General features: G+C 37.3%; 1 protein-coding gene across 4 annotated transcripts in view; it reads right to left on the bottom strand.

The window, feature by feature from the left end:
• Positions 1 to 6,629: 6,629 nt before the first annotated feature.
• LOC117430270 (dachshund homolog 2-like) overlaps positions 6,630 to 23,940 on the bottom strand; it is a 133,485-nt gene continuing 116,174 nt past the window's right edge. For all 4 annotated transcript variants that reach the window (XM_059001024.1, XM_059001022.1, XM_059001023.1 and 1 more), the window contains 5 exons: positions 17,504 to 17,649; positions 15,246 to 15,393; positions 14,160 to 14,303; positions 12,966 to 13,031; positions 6,630 to 7,796 (listed from right to left, as the gene is read on the bottom strand). In XM_059001024.1, coding sequence (XP_058857007.1) covers positions 7,759 to 7,796; positions 12,966 to 13,031; positions 14,160 to 14,303; positions 15,246 to 15,393; positions 17,504 to 17,649 — 542 coding nt within the window. In that variant the 3' untranslated portion in view covers positions 6,630 to 7,758. The remainder of the gene's footprint in view (positions 7,797 to 12,965; positions 13,032 to 14,159; positions 14,304 to 15,245; positions 15,394 to 17,503; positions 17,650 to 23,940) is intronic.

Here is a 23,940-nt window from a genome sequence, read left to right as displayed (position 1 = left end):
TTGTTGGCCAGAATTGTCTGCAGAAGAATATGATTCCTGTGTCCTGTCGATGGACATTAAATAGCAAAGTTTCACATGTCATCCTTTCAGAAAGAGAAGCTCTGCAGCCTCTGTCATGAAATAATAGATTAGCCTGTTTGGGAACAGGAGTCTCAGCGACAAGCATCAGGTTTACCTATCTGCCCTTAAAGACTTTCAGTTTCTGTCTTTGGCCTTCTCCTACCCCCAGCATTTTTTGTATTACAGTTGTTCTCTGTGATTAAAATTAAGAGAACTCTCTTGGGGATAACAAACCTGCAAGCAAAGGACTGCATCAGCGAACATCATAAACATTTGGAACAAGGCAGAAAAACCTAACAAGTAAATACACACCCAGCACTTTTAGCAGTGTACAGTGTCTTTCTGTTCCCTATTCTCTGATGACCATCTGCCCATCGACTGGCTCGAATCGCTGCTTGGTAATTTCATCTCATTAATCATATCGCATCTGAAGAAGTAAAGGGAGCTGACTGTAATCTTCACAGTGGCTGACTCTTACCAACCAATGCAGATGAAAGTATATAATACGTAAAGAAGACCTTTGACCCCCCGCTTCTAATGCACAATTTATTACTTGCTGTTTCTACAAGCTGCGCCAAAATGATCCTTCAGTTGTATAAACACTGAGATCAGCAACCGTGCATGGGTTTTTTTCAGACAACACTAAAGAAATGTTTTTTTAGCATTTTTTGTCCTGTGACATATATTAATCTAGGTGGCAATTTAAGTGTAGGTGCAACGTAATTCTAGGGGCGAGGCTTGGCCCCTTTACTAAATCAATCGAGGGTGACTCCTGCCAGACCGGAATACGCAATCCTGGGACAAACTGTCTAATCATTTCAACTTCCTTAATCTATTACATATAGCAACCCTCGTCTCTATCTGTGAATCATGCTAAATGTGCATACTGAGAAACAATGAATGGTGAATGGTTTGTGCCAGATCTGATACTCTAGAACAGTGGCAGAATGGGAATCTGCTCTGGCCAAAAAAATAGGGCCCTGTCTCGCTGCTATGCAGAGATTACAAATTATTGACGAAGAGCACCTCACACGTAATTTGGTAACTTTTACAAACACATTAGACTCCACAGTTAACCACTGCTTATCAATTTGAGACATGTAACGTGTAGTTAAATGTTCATATCCACTTAGTGAAGACATTTCTTGGAATACACTGTTTGTTCTGTTTGGTTTACTCATGATGATGCTATTCATCACTGAATGACAGCTTATACACAGCCTGGAATTGGATAGCTTATATGGTTTAGAAGCTTGCTAGATCAGCTCTCTGCAAGAGGTATGAGCATTCCAATTTAATATTATTTATGAAATATTAAGGAAAGGCAAGGCTACATTTAATGCTGGATTTAGTTCAATTGTATTACCAATGTTCTGTGTGATTAATGCATCTGTATATATTTTTTTTCTTGATATTTATGCTGTCACCACACTACACGTTATTTTGAGAATAGGAGAAGACAACTGTATTCTGTCTGGATTATTTGGAAGCTATCAGAGTTCACTCATTTTGAGACAACAGGGTTAAAACTGAAGTTTCTCTAGCTCTCTTACGTGGAAGGCTTGTTCAGGTTTTGATCTGCTCTCTGATACAAGGAGAAGTCCAAATGGTGCCTCCTGGCACCATACCTGCCTGTAGCCATGGACCCTCCTAGTAGCACAAAATTCAGCTCCAGTATTTAATACAGGTTAATATTGTGTCCAAAAAATGCATTTGAAACACAATCAAGTTCACCAAATGTTTATAGAAGTGTATCAACTGCTACTTCAGAGGAATGACAGTAGAAAAGGGCATCTGGTGTGAATTCATTTGCACTTTTTACATTTTAAACAGCCCAAGCTATATTTATTCCTTTCATCCTCTCTAAGGGAGTGCAATGTAATGAAGCATGGAGTTGGAACTAGGCTACTCCTCAGCTGGAAAATGTCAAATTGTATTACACAGTTCTCAAAAGCATAAATCACAATACAGGTTTTTAAAAGTAGCAATGTAGAGAAAATCAGGTAAAGTTAATGAATGATGTTTTTGAACTGTATGTTTTGAGGGCATTGTACCTGGAGAGTTCCAGTATTGACTGAACAAACATATTCAGCTCTAAGTGCCACACGTCGTGTGTGTAAAATACTTACCGGAACTATGACTTAAAGTCAAGTAAATAGAACAGCTAACCATCCCAGTTGCGAGTCCAAATTTGTCACTCCTGTGAGAATAGCGTGCAGGCGCTTATAAGTGCATCTGCAAAGTTTAACACGTCTTGTTAACGTGCTTCAATGAAAAAATAAGAAAACTGTATTGTAAAAGTGTATGCAGTTTTATTTTTTACTGGCAGATGGCAGCAGTCCCTAAGAAATGTGCTTGACAGACTGGGTCATCTGTATATACACAGCTACGAGTGAAAAATGGATGCCTGTGTATCTACAGAGAATGAAACGAGGAGATTTCTTTATTTATTTGTTGGTGTTACAGGTTGTAAGGAAGCCTTGTCAGGTTTGGTACTGGTCAAAACGACCAATTAATTATTGTACCTACACTTCACAGATAGTAATTCATATAACAGCGATATACATCCGTGCCTGAAACTGGGAAAGATACTGTATATGACGTGATTGAAAATGTGTGACACATGTATATGTGCTAGATAAAGATGTTAGCATTGATGAGGGTTTGAAGTGTGTCTGCTTTGAAATCTATCACACAAATAAATTCTAAAAAATGATATTCCTTCACAAGTATTATAACACTATGTAACACAATTTTTGTTCCTGGGTAGTAAGTGTTATTTCCTAATTGCTTATGCCTCAAAAGTATAGAAAATGGCTATTATTCCCCACAAACTTTGCTTTTGTGACCAGACAGTGATATTTTGAAATTTACCTATTTCCAATGAGAAAACAGGCGAATTTGTCTTTTCGTTCACATAAAGTCAGAAAAAAACAACATATGAATCCAAATTAACATGTATTTATACTAAAGTGATACAAAAATGACTACAAAAGATTTAGAAGTGAGTAGTTTTTCGAGATTTACGATTATACTGTAAATCACTTTCACGAATCAGCCCCCAAATGTAGTCTCCCATCATGTTCTCGTTATACTGTCCTTGGTAGCGGCGTTCAAAGTCCAGTATATCCTGGTGGAAGCGCTCGCCTTGCTCCTCCGAGTACACTCCCATGTTCTCCTTGAATTTATCAAGATGAGCATCAAGGATATGGACTTTGAGGGACATCCTACAGCCCATTGTGCCGTAGTTCTTCACCAGAGTCTCAACCAGCTCCACATAGTTTTCGGCCTTGTGATTGCCCAGGAAGCCCCGAACCACTGCGACAAAGCTGTTCCAAGCCGCTTTCTCCTTACTAGTGAGCTTCTTGGGGAATTCATTGCACTCCAGGATCTTCTTTATCTGTGGTCCGACGAAGACACCGACTTTGACCTTTGCCTCAGACAGCTTAGGGAAGAAGTCTTGAAGGTACTTGAAGGCTGCCGACTCCTTATCTAGAGCTCTGACAAATTGTTTCATAAGGCCCAATTTGATGTGCAGTGGTGGCATCAGCACCTTCCGGGGGTCCCAGCCATACTCATCATACTTCAAGGCGTCCAGCAAGGTCTTGATGCTGTTGTAATCCTCTTTGAGGTGCACCGAGTGAGCCAGGGGATGAGACGGGTACTTGTTACCATTATGGAGCAGCACGGCTTTGAGGCTCCTGGATGAGCTGTCAGTGAAGGACAGTATAACGAGAACATGATGGGAGACTACATTTGGGGGCTGATTCGTGAAAGTGATTTACAGTATAATCGTAAAGCTCGAAAAACTACTGACTTCTAAATCTTTTGTAGTCATTTTTGTATTACTTTTGTATAAATACATGTTAATTTGGATTCATATGTTGTTTTTTTCTGACTTTATGTGAACGAAAAGACACAACTTCGCCCGTTTTCTCATTGGAAATAGGTCAATTTCAAAATATCACTGTCCTGGTCACAAAAGCAAAGTTTGTGGGGAATAATAGCCATTTTCTATACTTTTGAGGCATAAGCAATTAGGAAATAACACTTACTACCCAGGAACAAAAAAAAAAAAAAAAAATTGTTACACAGTGTAATTAGGGCTTCTGATTTTGGGGTTTTATTTATTGAATTTTACTGGTTACTTTCCAAAATGATTGAGCGTTTTAAATCCTCTGTGTCTTGACTGTAATACAGCTTTAAATCCTGCTAACAAGCCTCCATCCTGATTGTAATCTCGTTTTAAATCTCGCAAGCGGAGTCTCCAATAGAAATGTAGGAATGTGCCGTCACTCAGTAGTTGGGGCGGGTTTAAAGTATTCAGAACCAATCAATGATAGATACAAGTCAGGAAGACGGGACATTGCCCAGCAGCACAGGGAAATGTATTTATTTTTATTTTGGTAGTAGGTTTTATTTTTTTAAAATGTGAAAAGGGTAAATTCAACGTGAATAGATTAACCATTTCCACAGTCTTTACGGTGTTTTCCGATGTTTATTGGCTATCCACCTGACTTGACCTGAGTCCAATAGAACATCTGAGGGACCAAATAGCCAGTGCCATCCACAGGAGACAACCGCGACCAGCCAGCTGCAGCTGCACAGGAAGAGTGGCGGAACATCCCACAGCAGTCTATAGAGAGGCTGATCAGGTCTATGCGTCAACACTGCCAGGGTTGTGTTAATGCTCAGGGAGGTCATACCCGACACTAACTTTGTAATGTTTTCATTTTGACAGTTTGTCATGTTTCATACTGAAAACTTACCATGATTCTTTGATCTGTATTTGTGTTCACATTTTCTGTGATTTTGTTTGATATCTATGTTTAGAATATTTTATTAAATCCATTAAACCTGAGTGTTGCGTTTCTTTTGTGCATCAGTATATGTGTACCCCTCCTTTAAACTTAACGAATTCTAGAGCTCTGTGGTGTAACTGAAGTCTGTATACTCAATAGTAATTATTCTCTTCAAGCCTTAGATAACACAGCAGTTGCCACAGCTGTATACATATCTATAAATCATTAATGAGGCAGTTAGTTCAAGCTAAACTATAAATGATCCGCATTACCCAGCAGAATGCTGCATTAATTGACTCGGAGGGCTTTTTTAAAACTTTTTCTGTTTCACCAGTAAGTGAGACTTGCGCTGGATTTGATTTCTTCTGTGAGGAGTATCCAGACGTTAGCCATTTATCATTAGGTTTTACAGAGCAGGTTTAAGAAGCCTTTTTAACAATGCCTGTAGGTAATGTGTTGTGATGCTGTGGCATTTTTATTTGGTATTACAAACATATGAAAGGCCCATAAGTTTCAATTTTGAGTATATATTTTGAATGCCAACATTGTTTTTAACTATTTAGACACTTATTGTGTTAGCAACAAAACATACCCCTTGTAGTATTTACTTTTGGATGGCAATTCATGGATTGTCAAAGCAATTCTATGTGGCTTTTTCAACTCCAACTCCATCTGTAACCGGTTAGAGGGATGACTTTGGGGCTGGCAAGGCGCTTTCGCCCTGAAGACCCCGGTGGAGACGGGAGGCAAGTCAGAGAGCTGGGGGCAAGCCAGCCTTAGATCAACTGGTGTATGTTTGTGAGTATGAGAGTACAACCAGTTGGTGTTTGGCGTTGTAGGAGTGTATGTTTAGAGAGTTGGGAGAGTGGTCAGATTTATTAAAAAATACAAATTGAAATGTTATACAATTCTGCAAGCATCCCGTCTTTGTGTGGGCAAAGAATGTTTAAGAATTTTTGAATGAAATAGATCTTTAAAAATATTTTTGTTCCATGTATTCTTTGATTCGGTCTGCAGCTGGGTTGAAAATCCCAACTAGTGAGATACATTGGCTTCCATTGATTCAAGTGTAACTAATAGTCAGGAGTGGCGCAGTATGTCAAGTGGACTCCTGTGGAAAGAATGTCTGCAAACATTTAGTGTAAAAAGAACTTGCAATGATCCAAGCACTCCAGTGTATTCAGAAGATTTCCGCAAACTCACTCACTGTTATATTTGGATACAGTACATACATAAACATTTCCTTCTATTCTTTGAGTTGATATTTCCTTGATTTTCACAACATATTTGCTAGTTCTTAACACCAGTGAATCCAAGGTACTCATTTGTAGTAGTGGACTTACCTTGTCCATACGAAAAGAAAATGCTTTGTTATTTTCTCTTCAATAAAGTGTCTATCATCCAATTTAGGGGCATATACTTGCCTTCTTTTTTTTGTTTTGACCCACTGAGTATTGGAGGCAGACTGTCTTATTTTTTTTCTACTATTTACCATAGAAAATAATTCAAATCTGCTGGAGAGGGACCATGGTTTCAACTGATGAACTTTAGAAATGTGGCTGAAAGAATGCAAATGAAAGTAAAACTTCACACTTGTTCATGAAAATATAGAATACAACTTGTACATGGAAATTAAGGGGAGAACCCACATACTTTGAAAATAAATGTCACAATATTAAAATATCGTCACAGAGAGTAAATGTAAAATGTTAGGAATTTACATTTAACCTCCTATCTTGGTCCCATATAATACTTCAACAAAAACAATGTAGTTCACTTTTTATTTCTAAAAACAATCTGTGAAGTTGCTTGAAGATAATGCCTTTATGGGCTTTAAAAGAAATAAAGACATGGCACTTTCACCATTAAAACAAGCTCATCAGTGCCTACTTGCTGCCAACAGACATCAAAAATGACTTTCAGAGAAGTTAGACACTATAGCTATAGAGATGTCCAGAACGCCTTAACAAGAAAGTAACTAATGACCAAGATAATAGTATCACCTGAAATCTTTCACCTTAAAATAGATCATGATTTGCCATGCTTGCTAATGATTGAAAGAAAATCATTCTTTTCTCAGTAGAAATCTATGTTATTATTGACATCATAACAGCAGAAACGAAACCTTTTTACAAGTTTTTTTTTTTTTGACAAACAAGGTAAAACAAAAAAAAGTGATTTGAATAGTGTATTTTTTAGCAAGAACATTTGAACAAAATATTTTGAAATTAATACAGTACAACAGAGCAACCAAGACAGTCTAATGTATATGAGTCAATGTCTTCCAATTACTGAGGCTGAGCTATTCAATACAAAGCATTTTCAGCGTCCGTTTGCTATCGGGAGTCTAAATTATTGCATCAGTCATCCAATGATAGAGCTTTTTTCTTTTCTACATCATTATTTTCCAAAAAGAGAGAAAAAAAATCACACATGTTTTCTTTTGTATGTTAATATATTGAGCATCACTTTCAGTATTCAAAGCAGAGTGTAGAAATGTACATGTTTGCAGTTGATTCTGTTCCATGTTTCATGGCTCCAACGGTCTTTAGTCAACGAAAAGACAACACAGTCTATACAAGAACTATTGTGCTGTTTGTAGACAGTTGTGGCATTTGTAGTAAAAAATATTTCAGGAGGAGGGTCGAGAGGGTATTGGCTTCTTCATGTGCTTAACATGGTACTGTAATCCCCAAAAAACTGCAAAGATCCAGTCTTAAGACAGCAAAAAAAAAAAAAGTCTTTACAAGTCGTTGTAGCAATGCTGTGACAGTACTGAACAAACTTTACAGGTTTATGAAACATCTCTTCAAGTTGGTTAGGGCACCAGTAGAAATGTTCACAAGAGAGCACTGCACCAGTCATCAGTCCTGTCCTTATGGTAAAATAATTCCATTTAGTACATGATTGGAGGCTTGATGTATGGTCTGTTTTCTGGAAAAGAATAAAGAAGAACAATGAATGAAAATATGACTTAATATTGCACACTACTAGCATTTCTGTTACGGTAATGTACACATTCTCATGGTATTAAAGCATTGTATTATAATCATGTTGACAGCCAAGCCTTTCCATTAGCAGCTTAAACATGAACTGAAATAAAGGATGATGGTTAAGAGCACACAGGATAATAAACAGATATATTAGCTATCACATGACAGCTTGCTCAATCTACACACAGCATTACATTGAGGAAACCTGCCAGGAGATAAAGTTTAAACCAATCAGCGCATTAGCAGAGTTCAAGTTAAGAACAAGTTGTCCTATTTGATCACGATAACTGGTTCAGATTTCCAAACATTAGGAGTTCAGTGTAAAGACATTCTTGTAACATGTATTAAGAGAGCATTGGATAGTGCTCCAGGTATGGAGGAAGTGAGTAAAAACAGATTAACTAAGAGGTACCATCTTTATTCCTGATTATAGCAAAAAAAAAGTTTCATGGTGACACATTAGACAATATTCTTTAGTGGTTAGTAATAATATATTATTAAAAGCATGCCTTTCCTGTCATTTAAATGACATGCTTTAATGGCATCCAAATGAAATGCTAACCTTTTAAGAACTCTGTGTTAAGTTGACGTGAACCCCTTTCTTACAATGTGACAAAGTACATTGACAGTGTAGTTTAATACCGCAACACAAACATACAATTGTAATTCAGATACAAGTTCAAATAGCATTTACTGTATAGTTTCTAAATGAAACTATGCTTTATAGACATCCTACAGAGTTTGCCACCAGTCTAATATAATTTGCATCGGTCGTAATACTAGTGATTTATCATTTAGCATTAGCTGTCAACAAGAAAGGCTAGATAAAACAAAAACAGCTGGAAACATAAGCAAATGGGAGCAGCAGCTGAATTATAATCTGAACATGGTGTGTTCACTTCATTAAGAACAGGAAACAGCTAATTAGTAAGTAAGTGTTCTGTATTTTCGATGGGTTTGTATTTGAGCTCTGAACAGATGATTTAATATGTATTCAGGATGTAAACACGAATAGAAACCAGGAAGACCAGAGAGCAGGAAGTCTCAAGGGGAATGTTCTGGGTCCTGAGAATTTACATTGGGGGGGATTATTCTGGAGCAAGGGCTCCTGCTGCCCCCCACTACATGTTGTTTAGGTGCCTGGGGTAAAAAATTATTTTAGAAAACAGAAGCAAAACAACCTTGCATTACAAATACAAAAATGGATAATACAATGGTTCACAAATCTTTAACTGATGATTTTTCACCCAATTGGCTAGTCTTGGTTAATCTAATCCCGCTGCAACCTATTTTTAAAACACGGAAGTGGTTTCTGAAAAGCACAGATTCTGGTTTCTTCAAAACTGCAGCCAGAAAGTTGGTAAGTATCAAGTGTTCAAATCATATTGTTATGTAGCTACAACAAAGACCAAATTAGAGCATTTGCAACTATGATACAAATATAATTTTTTTGTACATGTTGAAGAGTATTTGTTGCCTGTGTCTTTACCTGGTTAATTCTCTACCCTAAGTTTATAGCAAGATCAGTATTTATTACTAACTAATGTCATTTTTCAACCACAGAGATTGAAAGATGAATTTATGAATTAAGGTGGTTTAAAAAACTGCCACTAGGGGTAAGTAGCTACAATGTCTGTCCTTTTCTAAACTGATTTTTCATTGCGGTTTTCCATTAACTCACTGTTGTTCTTCACATCACCCTTCCTTTATTTCATTTATACAGTATTATCCATAATTAGTAAGGATATGCCTCCATGGCCACGTTATTTAATGTATATATTGCACAGTTTGTATTATATTCTAGAACTAATTACAGGGGTTAAATACAAACTTTTCAGAGAGATTAAACCCAGGGACCTGACTTGTATATAAAAGGTACTAAAGGAGACAATGTGTGCTTCTTTAGCAAACTACTAATGAACAATGTATTGTGTTATATTCAACAGTTGTTATGAAATGGTAAGTGATCATGTAATTACGCCTACATTAGAGATTTATAACAAGCCCACCATAGTGCTCACATTGTGATCATGAAATGCTTTTAGCTCTTTAAGTGAAATCAAGCCATTCTCTGCAAGGGCAATCAGACTTAATTAAATCAGTTGCCAGCGCTAAGCTTGCAAAACTGTGAGGTCCAACTTGGGAGTGAAAGGATGTAATTAGATTTCTTTTAGCGTTATAGATAAATGGTGCTGGGCAGTAAAGAGAAAATATGACAGTGTTGGCAACGGATATTGTGTCATGGGCAGCACTATCAGTACAATTGTAGCTGCACTAATTTAGTCAAAATGCATAGCAATGGTATTGTGACATTGTGCAATTACTTACACTGTTATATGAACCAATATATACAATTAGGTCAGGTGTCAGGGAACCTACAAATTCTGTGTTGTGAAAATGACCATCAAAAGACAAATTTTGAAATGTTTTAAAAATGTAAATTGCTCTTACATAAACTGTTTTTTTTTTTTTTTTTACAGCATTCACTCGACTGCTATGATGCAATGAGGTTTTAGCACTTATTCATTTGTGTTCTGTTAGTCCAAAGGTTTCCAATCTGTTGTCCTGGGACCACTTGCTTTCATTGAGTAAATCCCAGGCGGTCCTTGAAAAATTCCCCAAATTAAGCTACTGCACACCACTTCCCACACAATCCAAAGCTTCCTAACAGCATCCTAGTTGCATCTGTTCCGAAGATTAAATAGCCCTCATGCTAGATTAAATCAACCACTGATAAAATGTATTCCAATTGCTGCCATTTTCTAGTACAAAGCACCTTTGCCCAAAAGAAAAGTTACAGCTTAAACATTTTTTAATAGTCGTAACAACAATATGTAAAATATCCATACTTTTAGTTGTGTTTATCAGAGTATGTGGTATATAGGTGGTTATGCAGTTCATAATTAAACTTCACAAGTGATGAAACTGGGTCAGTTTTTTTGTTGAGCTGTCAACACAGTGTATGTTCGCTTTTATGTTAAAACAAAACAAAGAACCAACCCCCCCCCCCCCCCAGCTTGATGAAACCACTCAGCGTCTCCGTCTAGCCTCTTCATGCCCCCTCGTAAGCAGCTGATGTGTTTAAGAACCAATTTGTAACTTAACACCTCAGATATAAAATGGAAAAGTCATATGTCAACACCTCCATTAACTTGATAGAAATTAAAAAAGGCAGCCATAGGCTCCTCATTGGTATTGGTAGCTGTAGTAACATTTTATAAGCACATACAAAATAACAATGCATCATGCAGCTTAGAAAAATACACTTTTATATTCAGTGAAAGTTCAAAATTAAGAGCCATTCTGTCTTAAGAAATGAAAGTGGAGTAATTGCAATGTGTACAGTTTTCCCTCTATGTGGTACTGATTAAGGCTTACAATTATAAAGTGAAAAATGAACATTACAATAATTTGGTATAACATCGTTCCTCGCTCTAAAGTTCAAGTCAGTGAATCACAATCTTTTAAAAAAAGATTATTAATGTCCCCTGTGAATGTAAGAAAGTGTCTCACACTACAGTCGCCAGCTATGAAAGGTAGTAATGTTTGCATATTCATGTTGCCATGAATATTAAAGCTCATTGAGCACATTTATTAATCCGAAAGAAGAAAACCGTGTTTATTCATTACTTGTTTTGTAAAAAAAAATGAGGTGGAATTAGATGATATGAAGGTGCAGTGGCACTATCTGCTTACTGCACAGCGTAATTGTAAAATGGGACCCATTGTTACACTGTAATGAAAAGTAAAGCTGATGCTGTACAGCAGTGGTCAGAAAATGGCGGCCCGTGGGCCAGACAACACCTGTCCACGGCAGGGCTGTATCAAGGGCTGAGCGAGAGCGGAACTTCACTTTAATATTACCGCGTGGGGGCTGTCATGGGGGATTCCCCGTATGACCTTCATATATTTCTTGCGAGTAAGCAGAAAATTAAGTGTTTTGCAATATCGATTCCAAAGTACAGTACTCTTGCTGATTGTGATGATACATTTATGCCTCGCTATGGTACTGGAATCCTCATATGATAGACAGGAACGCAGAATAACATAAAACACAATTCAAAAGCAGCATACATTTTTATTTTAAATGCTTCATTGTGTTTTGACAAATTTAATGAGAAAAATGCCACTTTCGTTCTGCAATCAGCTTTAGACCCCCAGGTGTGATAGACGTGGCGGTGATACGTAGGCAGTCCTCCAAAGAGTTTTTAATACTGCATTCACTGTGGAATAAGCCGCTTCACATGTGTAAGTAGATCCAAACATGGAGAGCACAAACAGAGCCAGCGGTAGCTGTCTGGACACATATAGACAGACCAGAATGATTCCAGATTTGCTTTGTTAATTAATTCAGTTTTCAGCAACGATGATGTCTGCAAATATACCACTAGTTCTAGTTGCTGCTTTGTCGATTGCGGGAAGCTCTTGCTTTGCATGGGGCGAGAAATCACCATCGGGGTTGACTGAAAACGGATCACGGACAAAAACGATTACGTACCTGGGAATGCTGTAATGCAAGTGGCCCGCTCTGCGGCTGAACACGGGTCATTTGGCCCGCCATCAATTTTAATTGCTGACCACTACTGTACAGTATGATGTAAATACATATTTAATAAACAATTTAAAACAATATTAAAATAGATTCAAATTTTGGTTAAAAACAATTCTTACATAAAGCATGTTGATTCAATAATAATAATAATAATAATAATAATAATAATAATAATAATAATAATAATGCACCTAAATCTGCTGTTTTAAAATGGCTCCTTTACACCTATGTAATACATGGAAATACTTGACCATGTTTATTTACATGCTGTAAATCAGTTACGGTCATAATAAGGGGACTCTGCTCTATACCGTTAAACTTTTTTAAAATCTAATTTGGTTAAATCCCGCAATTTGATGCAGCAGCTGCCACTGCAGAAACTGATTGCATATTTTCAATTAGTAATACATTCCCTTTAATTGCTGTTCAAATGTCACTTCCCAGATTTAGTTTAACAAAATCAAATGCGTAGTCTTTTTACAATACTCTTTTGTATTACTATACTGAGACACTTAGGAATTCAAATAACAGTAAAATATATATATATCAAAAACGAACCTTGTACAGCTGCATTCTCATGCTGAGTCCCATTGTGTTCTGTCTCCACCTCTGGGATAACTGCATCTAAAAAAGTGATTGATAATATCAATCCAGATCTTGAATTTTTCAATTTGAAAAGCAGGAGAAAATATAACAATACAAAAGATAAACATTTCAGCCAATGTCTTTATCAGTGTTCACATCATTCATTAAGTATCACAGCTATTTACAGGAGTGGATGGGCCATTTACAGGAGACTAGTGAAAAAAAAATGATGGTAGTTAATGAAATGCTGTTAAGTGTTGTTTATTAAATCCGGCCCGCAGACAGGTGTCGTCTGGCCTGCAGATGCCTCCTGGCAGGGCTGTATCGAGGAACTTCACTTTAATATTTCCGCGAGGGGGCTGTCATGGGGGATTCCCTGTATGACCTTCATATATTTCTTGTGAGTAAGCAGAAAATTAAGTGTTTTGCAATATCAATTCCAAAGTACAGTACTCTTGCTGATTGTGATGATACATTTATGCCTTGCTATGGTACTGGAATCCTCATATGATAGACAGGAACGCATAATAGCATAATAACACAATTCAAAAGCAGCATACATTATGGTAAATATACACTGTTTTTTTTTTTTTTTTTTTTTTAAGCTATTGATGAAGTAAATGTACATAGCGGTCCTTCCAGATATTTTAATGCTGTACTTATGCCATGTCCCTGCATTTTGAGGTCATGCCAAGGGACGTAGAGACATTGAAGATATGTGAGTGATGAAGTAAAATCCGGAAACACATTGGAAGTGTAGTGAAATATCAAGAAAGAGGAATCAGTACATTTAGTTTGTAGCTTTGAAAAAAAATGCCATTACGATAAGATTTATTTATTTTGTAAAGGTAAATGTGAGACATACAAAAAGGATGATAATAGACTGGATATTATATAACAATTTAGTGAAACTATTGTGTAGCTCTGTGTATGTTTTATTTTATTTTGGTAGTTATAGATTTTTGGTTTTGACAACTCTGCTACCCATAGCCTGTTGTCTATACATGTTAAATGGTGCTTAATTCAACAGTGAAATAAAAAAAAACAACTCTTATTGAAGTCTTTAGTGAGGAGGGGAACAGCTGTGTGTATGTTAATACAAATTAAGCAAAATTTTGACAGCTGCTTTCAGTGGTTGACATTTCTTTAAATCCTACAGAGACTTACCATTTAAAATCCTAAAACTTTCGGGCGAAGTGGCCTGTTTTAACGCCTGCTCTACTTGCTCTCTTCTTTTGGATTCAAACTCCAGAGCCTCCTGGAGTTTCCTCTTTGCCTTCTTCTCTTTCTTCAGTCGCTTCTGAATTGTGGCTGGAGGAAAGAAACCACGTTACAGGACTTTCTGACAAATGTCATCATATTTGGGCAATTTATAGAATATAGTATCTTAGCTAATCAAATGTCATTACTATAAAAAATTAGACCATGGTGGCTAAAATGTATAGAATGTAGAACAGTATCTCAAAACACATACACATACATATTTATTTAAAAAACGACAAGGCTTCAATATTTTAGCCAATCTGGCATCAGTACATTGAAAAAGTTGGTCATCATAACCTACATTCACAGTCTGGAATGTCCAGGTGCCCAAGGATCGCTCTGTACTAGGGCTATGACTTCTTATTAAGGACATAAATTACCATAATGTGTGTGTGTGTGGGTGGCGGGGGGGATGAGAATTAAATTAAAAAATAACATGACCTTGTAAATTACAGTTAAACAAATATAACTTGGTGTGGCAGAATGAGGGTACTGCCCATTGTTTATAGTGTGGGTGTATATGTGTGTTTTGTGGTGGTGGTGGGTAATTAAAGGGTTAATTCACTAGCACTTTAAAAACATGTGAGAATGTGGTGGAGGGTTTAATTGATTAAGTGGGTGTAAATTGCTGCACAGGTGTGTATATAAGGGAGCACTGAGAGCACAGGTTTAGTTGGTGTTAGGATTCTGGAGAGTGTAGAGGTGTTCTTTGTATGTGTGAGATCTGTTTTTGTTTATTTTGTTGTGTTTTGTTTAATAAATACGCGCTGTAGCGCTTTCACCTGCCGTCTGTCTCCGAGTCTCCCTACCTTGCCGCCTGTCATCCTGTGACACTTGGTAATAATGTTTAGCTAGTTTTATTAGAAGTCCAAAACTTACTATATTCCAGAATGTTGCCTGGGTCTGTTTAAAAGCTTGAGCACAATGCAGTTGTGACAGAGCACAGATATGTTCAAATGTTCAGTTGCGTGGCCAGCATGGAGCACGTACCTCGGCTCTGCAGCTCAGATGTAAGCTGTCGCTCAAGAGTCTCCCTTATCTCTCTTTCCCTGTAAAGCTCCATCTTTAAATCTTTCTTCTCCTGCTGTATCTGCTTGTCCTGGACTCTGGCATTGTCCACAGCTACTTTGAGAAGGCCCTGTGGGCATTTAAGAAAAGGAGTTGAACACACACAGACACAGAGACACTGCATATGTAATGCTTTTACTGTTTCTTTATACAAATGAAAAGCAGGGCCGTTTCTCAGGTAAGGATTGAGGTGTGTTGCATAATGCCCTGGTTATAACCTGTAAAATTAAACCTACATCTTTCATAACCTTACAGGTTTTAATTACAAAGTTTGTAGTTATGGTAGCACATTATATATTATATATATATATATATATATACAGTACTGTGCAAAAGTTTTAGGCAGTTGTGAAAAAATGCTGTTAAGTAAGAATGCTTTCAAAAATAGACATGTTAATAATTTATATTTATCAATTAACAAAATGCAAAGTGAGTGAACAGAAGAAAAATCTACATCAAATCAATATTTGGTGTGACCACCCTTTGCCTTCAAAACAGCATCAATTCTTCTAGGTACACTTGCACACAGTTTTTGAAGGAACTCGGCAGGTAGGTTGGCCCAAACATCTTGGAGAACTAACCACAGTTCTTCTGTGGATTTAGGCAGCCTCAGTTGCTTCTCTCTCTTCATGTAATCCCAGACAGACTCGATGATGTTGAGATCAGGGCTCTGTGGGGGCCATACCATCACTTCCAGGACTCCTTGTTCTTCTTTACGCTGAAGATAGTTCTTAATGACTTTCGCTGTATGTTTGGGGTCGTTGTCATGCTGCAGAATAAATTTGGGGCCAATCAGATGCCTCCCTGATGGTATTGCATGATGGATAAGTATCTGCCTGTACTTCTCAGCATTGAGGAGACCATTAATTCTGACCAAATCCCCAACTCCATTTGCAGAAATGCAGCCCCAAACTTGCAAGCAACCTCCACCATGCTTCACTGTTGCCTGCAGACACTCATTCGTGTACCGCTCTCCAGCCCTTCGGCGAACAAACTGCCTTCTGCTACAGCCAAATATTTCAAATTTTGACTCATCAGTCCAGAGCACCTGCTGCCATTTTTCTGCACCCCAGTTCCTGTGTTTTCGTGCATAGTTGAGTCGCTTGGCCTTGTTTCCACGTCGGCGGTATGGCTTTTTGGCCGCAAGTCTTCCATGAAGGCCACTTCTGACCAGACTTCTCCAGACAGTAGATGGGTGTACCAGGGTCCCACTGTTTTCTGCCAATTCTGAGCTGATGGCACTGCTGGACATCTTCCGATTGCGAAGGGAAGTAAGCATGATGTGTCTTTCATCTGCTGCAGTAAGTTTCCTTGGCCGATCACTGCGTCTACGGTCCTCAACGCTGCCCGTTTCTTTGTGCTTCTTCAAAAGAGCTTGGACATCACATCTGGAAACCCCTGTCTGCCTTGAAATTTCTGCCTGGGAAAGACCTTGCTGATGCAGTATAACTACCTTGTGTCTTGTTGCTGTGCTCAGTCTTGCCATGGTGTATGACTTTTGACAGTAAACTGTCTTCAGCAACCTCACCTTGTTAGCTGAGTTTGGCTGTTCCTCACCCAGTTTTATTCCTCCTACACAGCTGTTTCTGTTTCAGTTAATGATTGTGTTTCAACCTACATATTGAATTGATGATCATTAGCACCTGTTTGGTACAATTGTTTAATCATACACCTGACTATATGCCTACAAAATCCCTGACTTTGTGCAAGTGTACCTAGAAGAATTTATGCTGTTTAGAAGGCAAAGGGTGGTCACACCAAATATGGATTTGATTTAGATTTTTCTTCTGTTCACTCACTTTGCATTTAGTTAATTGATAAATATAATCTATTAACATGTCTATTTTTAAAGCATTCTTACTTTACAGCATTTTTTCACACCTGCCTAAAACTTTTGCACAGTACTGTATATATATAGTGTGTGTGTGTGTGTGTGTGTTGTACAAATAACAAATGCATAAACAAACCCATATACAGTATGTAGGAGAACAAAATATGAAGGGAACTCAATCTGTTATGTATTCCCATCAGATCACCAAGATGGAATTGGAGAGTTAAACAAGCCTTATCATTTGATATTTTTAAAACAATATATACTGTTTACCTTGTTGGTAAATCTTCTGTGTGTTCTTTGATACAGTTTCAAAAAAGCAGTGTTACTTAATGGAGAACAGCGCTACCTGGATATTGGTTAGGAGGGTTTCCACTGAGGACAGCCCATCAGCAAACAAGAAGGGACCTGGGAATCCAGCGGGCAACGTCTGCCCAGTCAAGGGAAGCTTGTCAAAGCTAGGCTTCATCATGGGCAATACCAGCTGGGTCTCATCTGGAGGAAAAAATAAAGCAGACAAAGCTTTTTCCTTTTCTGCACACATAATCTAAGTTTAGACTATTTATATAGGTATGCTTGTGGTTTTGACATACAGTACATTCACTGGAGAAGAAGGAACATGCTTATAGTGGAAGTAGTTTAATACTGGTTTGACTAAATCTAAAACCGAAATACATATTTATTATACTGTATTATAGTGAGTGAAACAATTGTTATGTTAGCTGCATTGGTCCAGAGACACAAAAAAGGAGCAATGTTGCAGCTCATAGCTTTTACTGGACCAACACAGAAGATGACTATCGTTTTATTTCACTTCTGAACCGCTGCAGTGGTGAGATCCATGTTTAACATACTGCTGTTTTGGAAACAGGACGATGATGTTCAATCTTCCTTAAAATCTTGCTTAATTACTGTCCCTCTTTCTGTTAAATATTTTCTACGCTGACCTATGCTGCTGCATTTGGTCTTGATAAGATGCTATTTAGACTGAAAATAATGCTGTTGTTTTTAGTGGTTTATCGCAAAGCAGTGTGCTGTATACTGAATTACTACCAATGCACAGCTTGCAAAGGAGTGTTGAAAGCAAGACGGACGGCCTACCCCAATTCAATGTATTTCTATGGATGTACTAGACCAGGCCATTATATGGAAGGTATGGCAGCTTCATTAAGCTTTTCTCACAGCTGTGATTAATTGAAAATTTAAAATATAAAAGCTGTTCTGTACTGTCCCCTGGCTTCAGTACTGTGTTTCAAGTACTGGTTAGGGTTAACTATGTCTTCAATCACGTCCCCCTAATTCTTCTTTGTTCTAAGCTAAATAAATTCAGTTATTTCAGCCCATCTTCACAGCTCAGTCCATTAACCCCTGGGATTAGTCTAGTTGTTCTTTGTTGCACTCTCTCCAGGTCCACAATGTCCCTTTGGTGACCACACGTGCAGCTTTCTGCACAGAACCACATGTTTTGCACACACCGCCCATTAAATGTAGATGTGCTGCTGCTCCTGTAGTCAATATACTGTAGATGATTCCTCAAATGCACTGCAGTTGCTGGGAGAATATGAGGTGTCAAGAATATAGCAATAGCATGTCAAATACCACAATTCCAACATCGCATCAGCCCAAAGTAATTGTGATTTGGTTTATAGCAACAAGGCACAGGTCTGGTGAAGCATCTGTTTGTTCATGTTTCAATTGGTCTGCAACTTCTCCATCGTTCAGATTATAGTTCTTGCTAACCTTACTGAATGGATAATATAATGCATCCATGGTATTGTCCCATTACACAAGAGTGACTGACACAAAGAAAGAATATCAGCGTTCAAATGAATCATTCGATACAGTGATAAACGTTGAAGCTTAAACATGTGACAAAATCAAAATCAAAAACAAGAGCAGGCCATAAGGGGTGATGTCATCAACACCTAAGTTAATAGCATGCACTGATATAACCACCACTTGTTATGTGGAACTCTTTCATCCTTAGTGTAGTTCTAGAATATTGGTGTCCTTCATCCACTGTAAAGAACAACAAAGTGGACATATCACTTCATAGTTACTGTAAAGTATATGTTACGTAAAATTGGTTGTGCAACTGAAAATTCCTACAATGTATAGTTCATATTTAAAGGACTAACTGAGACTGGTAAAGCATCCACAGCAGAAAAGGATCCGATGCAAAAAGGATCATATTTCACACTCCCCCCTCGACAGGGCCAAGTCACTGGGAAAGAGATGTGCAGGCCATGACTCATTTTGATAATCTGCCCCAAGAGATTACACACCGATCTGAGCTTCCCCAGAAAGACAAATAGGACACCGAGGGTGGGAATTGGGATGACAGTGTTGCAGAGGTCACATCGATTTCCAGCTGCACTTTTCCACAGATGAGATAACCCTGTACTCCATTTTGCCCATTGTTCATATTCTACCTGTCCCGCAAGCAATAAATTTCCTGCTGCTGGAAAGGGCAATACAGTAGAAAAAGAATTCTCCTTCTGACAGTGTGTGATTACGTTTTTGTACAGACCGAAAGTGGTTCGCAGATCAAGGTCACAGTAGTCTAGTGTGAAAAAAGGAAGCAGAAAATGATCATGTTTAATAAAGCGTAAGTTGAAAGTCGTGAAGGGTAACAGGGTTAAGAGGTTAGCAGGTTTAAATTTGAATCAATATTTTATTTAAAGCTTGTCCCAGGTTTGTATTAATAGAATTTAAGTTGAGACCATCTGGATCTTGGGCTCTGATCCCAAATAAAAATGATTACATCTGCAGAATGACTGATTAACACACGCTGGGATAAAGAGGTTTGCACCTTGAGAAGGACACTAGCATTTCATATCTAGGGCGTATGGTAATAGATTAAAGCCTTTCTTAAAACTGTGGTTTTGGTTATTTATAGTGTTACAATGCTCTAATAAAATGTATTGCTGTATTTGAATTCTTAAATAATTCCCACATATGAATTATATATTACCACATATTATATTGTTAGTCAGCACTAGCACTAAAATGAATGATGTCAACACATGATACCTACCGACCTATGCTGGTGGTACAAAAATCTTATTTTTTCCACAGCAGTCATAGTAAGTGTCCTGGTGATTTTTAATTTCCATCCCGCATTTTACCCTTTCTATGTAAAAATGTCAAACTTTTCACTGCTTACATTTTTAAATGTTTTGACAGTTCATTAATCTTAAAATGTTACTCTGTACACTGGTTTCACTGCAAAGATAGTTAATTATGGTAAGCAATTTACTAACTTTAGCAATACAGTTCATTACAAAAGGGGTTAATCTTGACTGTATTAGATAAGTGTTGCAATCTAGGAGAAGCAATCTCTCTGGACCTCCCAACACAGCTGCATGAAGACAGGCTCCCTGTGGACCTTCCAGCAACCAAGCAACTGTTACCTTAGGCTATAACCCAATAACTGCAGCAGAAGCTCCCCGAAGATACTATCCTTAAAGTGCAAAGCATGAGGGAGTGCTTACAAGTTCAGTTCCACAGCAGCAACAGCAGGGAATTTGTCACCAGTGAGCACAGTGATAGATATGTAGGTTAAACATTTTTAAAGCCTTGATGCACATCTAAGCCAGAACAAGATATATGCAAATGCTGTAACTGTTCCTTTTTTGAATCAAATAAAATATTTGAAAAAGGTTTTTGAGTTTTGTTGAGCAACTAAATGAAGTCTGAATCCTGCCACTGTTTAGATTACTATGTTAGGGCCTTTTGTGTATTAAGGTTCAGAAAATGCAACATCTAACTGTACATGTCACTCTCTTTTGTGTTTCTATAAATATGCAAAATGCCAGGCCGGGTTCTATTTTAATGGATTTAACAATGGTATTTTCGTACATACAGTACGTGACTGGGACAATTGCAAAACTAGTTTATGATGTTAGCAGCCCGATGCATGCAAGTATTTAAAAGTCATGTTGATGACATCACAGAAATAAGCTTTAAATAAAATGTTTGAAAATACTAGTACGATAGGGTTCACTTTTCTTATACTTTACCCACAATCAAACTTTACAAGAGTAAATCATAGAACACAGTTGCATACTGAATATGCGTCTTTATCATTCGGGAAGCTAAAAGTCACATGACCCCAACAGTGTTTAATTTTAGATATTTTCAGAACAGTTTTTACTGCATGTAAGTATTTATGAACCCATATGGATAAACAGATGCAAAAGTAAAGACATTATATAAATATATTTCTAGCTGTAAATCTTCAGCTTATTTTAGTATGTTTTTATTACTCACAATTATGTATTTAATGATTTATAAAGGTGGTGCATACTTATGTTGTGTATTCTTTATATAAACACACTTCCAATGAAGCTCTTAAACGAGAAATAAACTACTCAGATAATTAAGTTTGGAGTTTGTAGGTAGTCTCAAATGGTTTCTTATTAGCCTCAGAATTGTATTATTTGGTGTAAACCAGATTGTAAAATAATTACAGTAGTACATTTTTGAAAGCATCAGTCACAAAACTATTTTAAAAAGCATCAGTCAGAAAAGTACTCAAAGTATTAAAATAAACATTAAAGTAACAATTGTGCAGCGCATCCTGCATTCAGGGAGCCATAAAACTGGTGGGAATTACTGTCAATGTATTTGTGTTATTTTAATACTTAAAAAAAAAAAAAATACAGACTACTGGGAAAATATGCCTCTGTAAACAAAAACCACAATGTTTTTGTCGGGAGCTGATATTCATTTGTTTATTTTTTTATTTTAAGGCAATATTGAACTTGATCCTCTTTCAAATAAATGACAGCTGACAACAATGTCTAGATTCAACCAGGGTAATGTGGACATTTGGTAGAATTCCATTCCATTGATTTATCAGTGCAGTGCATACTTGTGCTTGGGATGGTGGTGTCTGTAGGCACTGTAGAAATCAGTGCACCAGCTCATCCCACAGGTGCTCAGTGTTTGTTTTTTAGATTTGCCACTTGCTTGTAGATACATGATATAGCTGGTGTCCCCGCTGCAGCTAAAGTACAAACCCTGCAGTGTTTACAAGAAACACGTACCTTTACATAAACTGCAGTGCTGCGATATATTTTTCAACATAATAGTTATTGTTTTGATGTTTCATGGGTCATAAATCAACTGGGGAATACGTTCTTCAACTGTTACTCGGGAGTACTGGCCAGAAGAAAGAGTCATTTCTCTTATGAGCACTGTAGTATATCCAGTTCACACTCCCTCCTGCAACAATGCTGGAGGAAGCTGATTGAAATTAATGGCGTGTAGTTGGAACACAAAAAGAGGAATTGTTGCAAGAGGGAGCCTGGTCTGGATGCACAATGCTGGTATTCAGATCAAACCACGTTCAACTGAAGACCCCATGATGTGTTAATGATAATATCAAAATCGTGCTCATGTTGAAACAATATATTGCTTATAAAAATAACACAGGATAAATACTCACTTCTTTTCATTTCAACTCAATCCAGCAATGCTGCATTGGAGACACAACTGAAAGCAGTTGAGGGTATGGACCAAACAAAATCAACATGTATTGTAAGCTACTCAGGGGAAACATATTTGAATTAGGGTGGGTGTCAATACTTATAGGCCCACTTTATGACATCGCCCTGTGAATTTATACATTTATAATTTTATTAAAAAAAAAACAGGTATTTACTTGAATGTTCATCGTAAAGGTCAACGGTTCAGCAAGAATAATGTCAAATTAATACTGATGACGCTACCAATACAAGCAAGGGGTTCTGTAATGTAAGCGTTGCCCTTGGCCCAGCCATTAATCTGTGTAGTGAACTACTTCAAATAGCAGTGAGTATTAAACATTAGTTCTGCTTTAAATACGCTGACTTTAACAGTCTGCCATCATTGCAATCTGGCTGTACATTAAAAACAGGTTTCTGAGCAGAAAGTTAAAGCAAAGTTAATGAGCAGAACAAACTAGTGAAGGAATACCAAAGGTAATTATTCTCAGAACATGAAAGCAAGACAATAAACTAAGATGGGTTAGGGGTTTCATTCCATGTCGACTGTAGGACCAAATTCAGTTTATTTTAAGCAAAATAACCGGAGGAATCCATGAGGCTATACTAAAGTTTTTAAAAACTACATAAAAGTAATGTTTGTGCTCACTGTAAAATATGAAAGCTACAGTGTATTAGAGTGAAAATAAAGGAGGAAAGACAGAGCCGTGCCCATACACTCCCACAATGCCAGCACTGAGTTTGTTGCAAACAGTCCCAGTTCAGTTAGATTGGTATAATAAATGGAAAAATGTGCTTGTTGTTCACATGCATCTGGAATGCATAACAAGTTTGGTTGTGAAATAAATCTATTTTTAAGGTTCACGTTAATGTTTTTTTTCCAGACTGAGTTAATGTGTGCTTACATTACACTTTGCAAGCAAACTCAGTTTGTTTTCTACAGGATTGATTCAGGAAGAACGTATTGTTGTGTTTGTGTTTTGTAATTCAACCCCAGAAATGTCACATATGCTTGCATATTGGAGTTCAAGCATTAAAAATATATATTTTCTAGTAGTGCATTCATATCTAAAAATGATTTGCCATATAAAACACATTACAAACTGAATTATTAATATTTGAAAATGTTGAAAGTTCTACACTGATAGTCAATACTTGCGTAGATGTCAAAAATACATTTTTTGATATAAAAAAAAATTGTTGATATCAAAAATTAAAACATTCCGCCATGCTGCATGCAAAGGACTATGGGATGTAAACAGAGCTTGGGAGACGTTTTCTATTAAGAGTCAATGGA

Source organism: Acipenser ruthenus, chromosome 26 (genome assembly GCF_902713425.1).
Source record: "Acipenser ruthenus chromosome 26, fAciRut3.2 maternal haplotype, whole genome shotgun sequence".
NCBI lineage: Eukaryota > Metazoa > Chordata > Actinopteri > Acipenseriformes > Acipenseridae > Acipenser > Acipenser ruthenus.
Note: the sequence above shows the minus strand (reverse complement) of the source record. Positions and strands in the feature narration are given on the sequence as shown.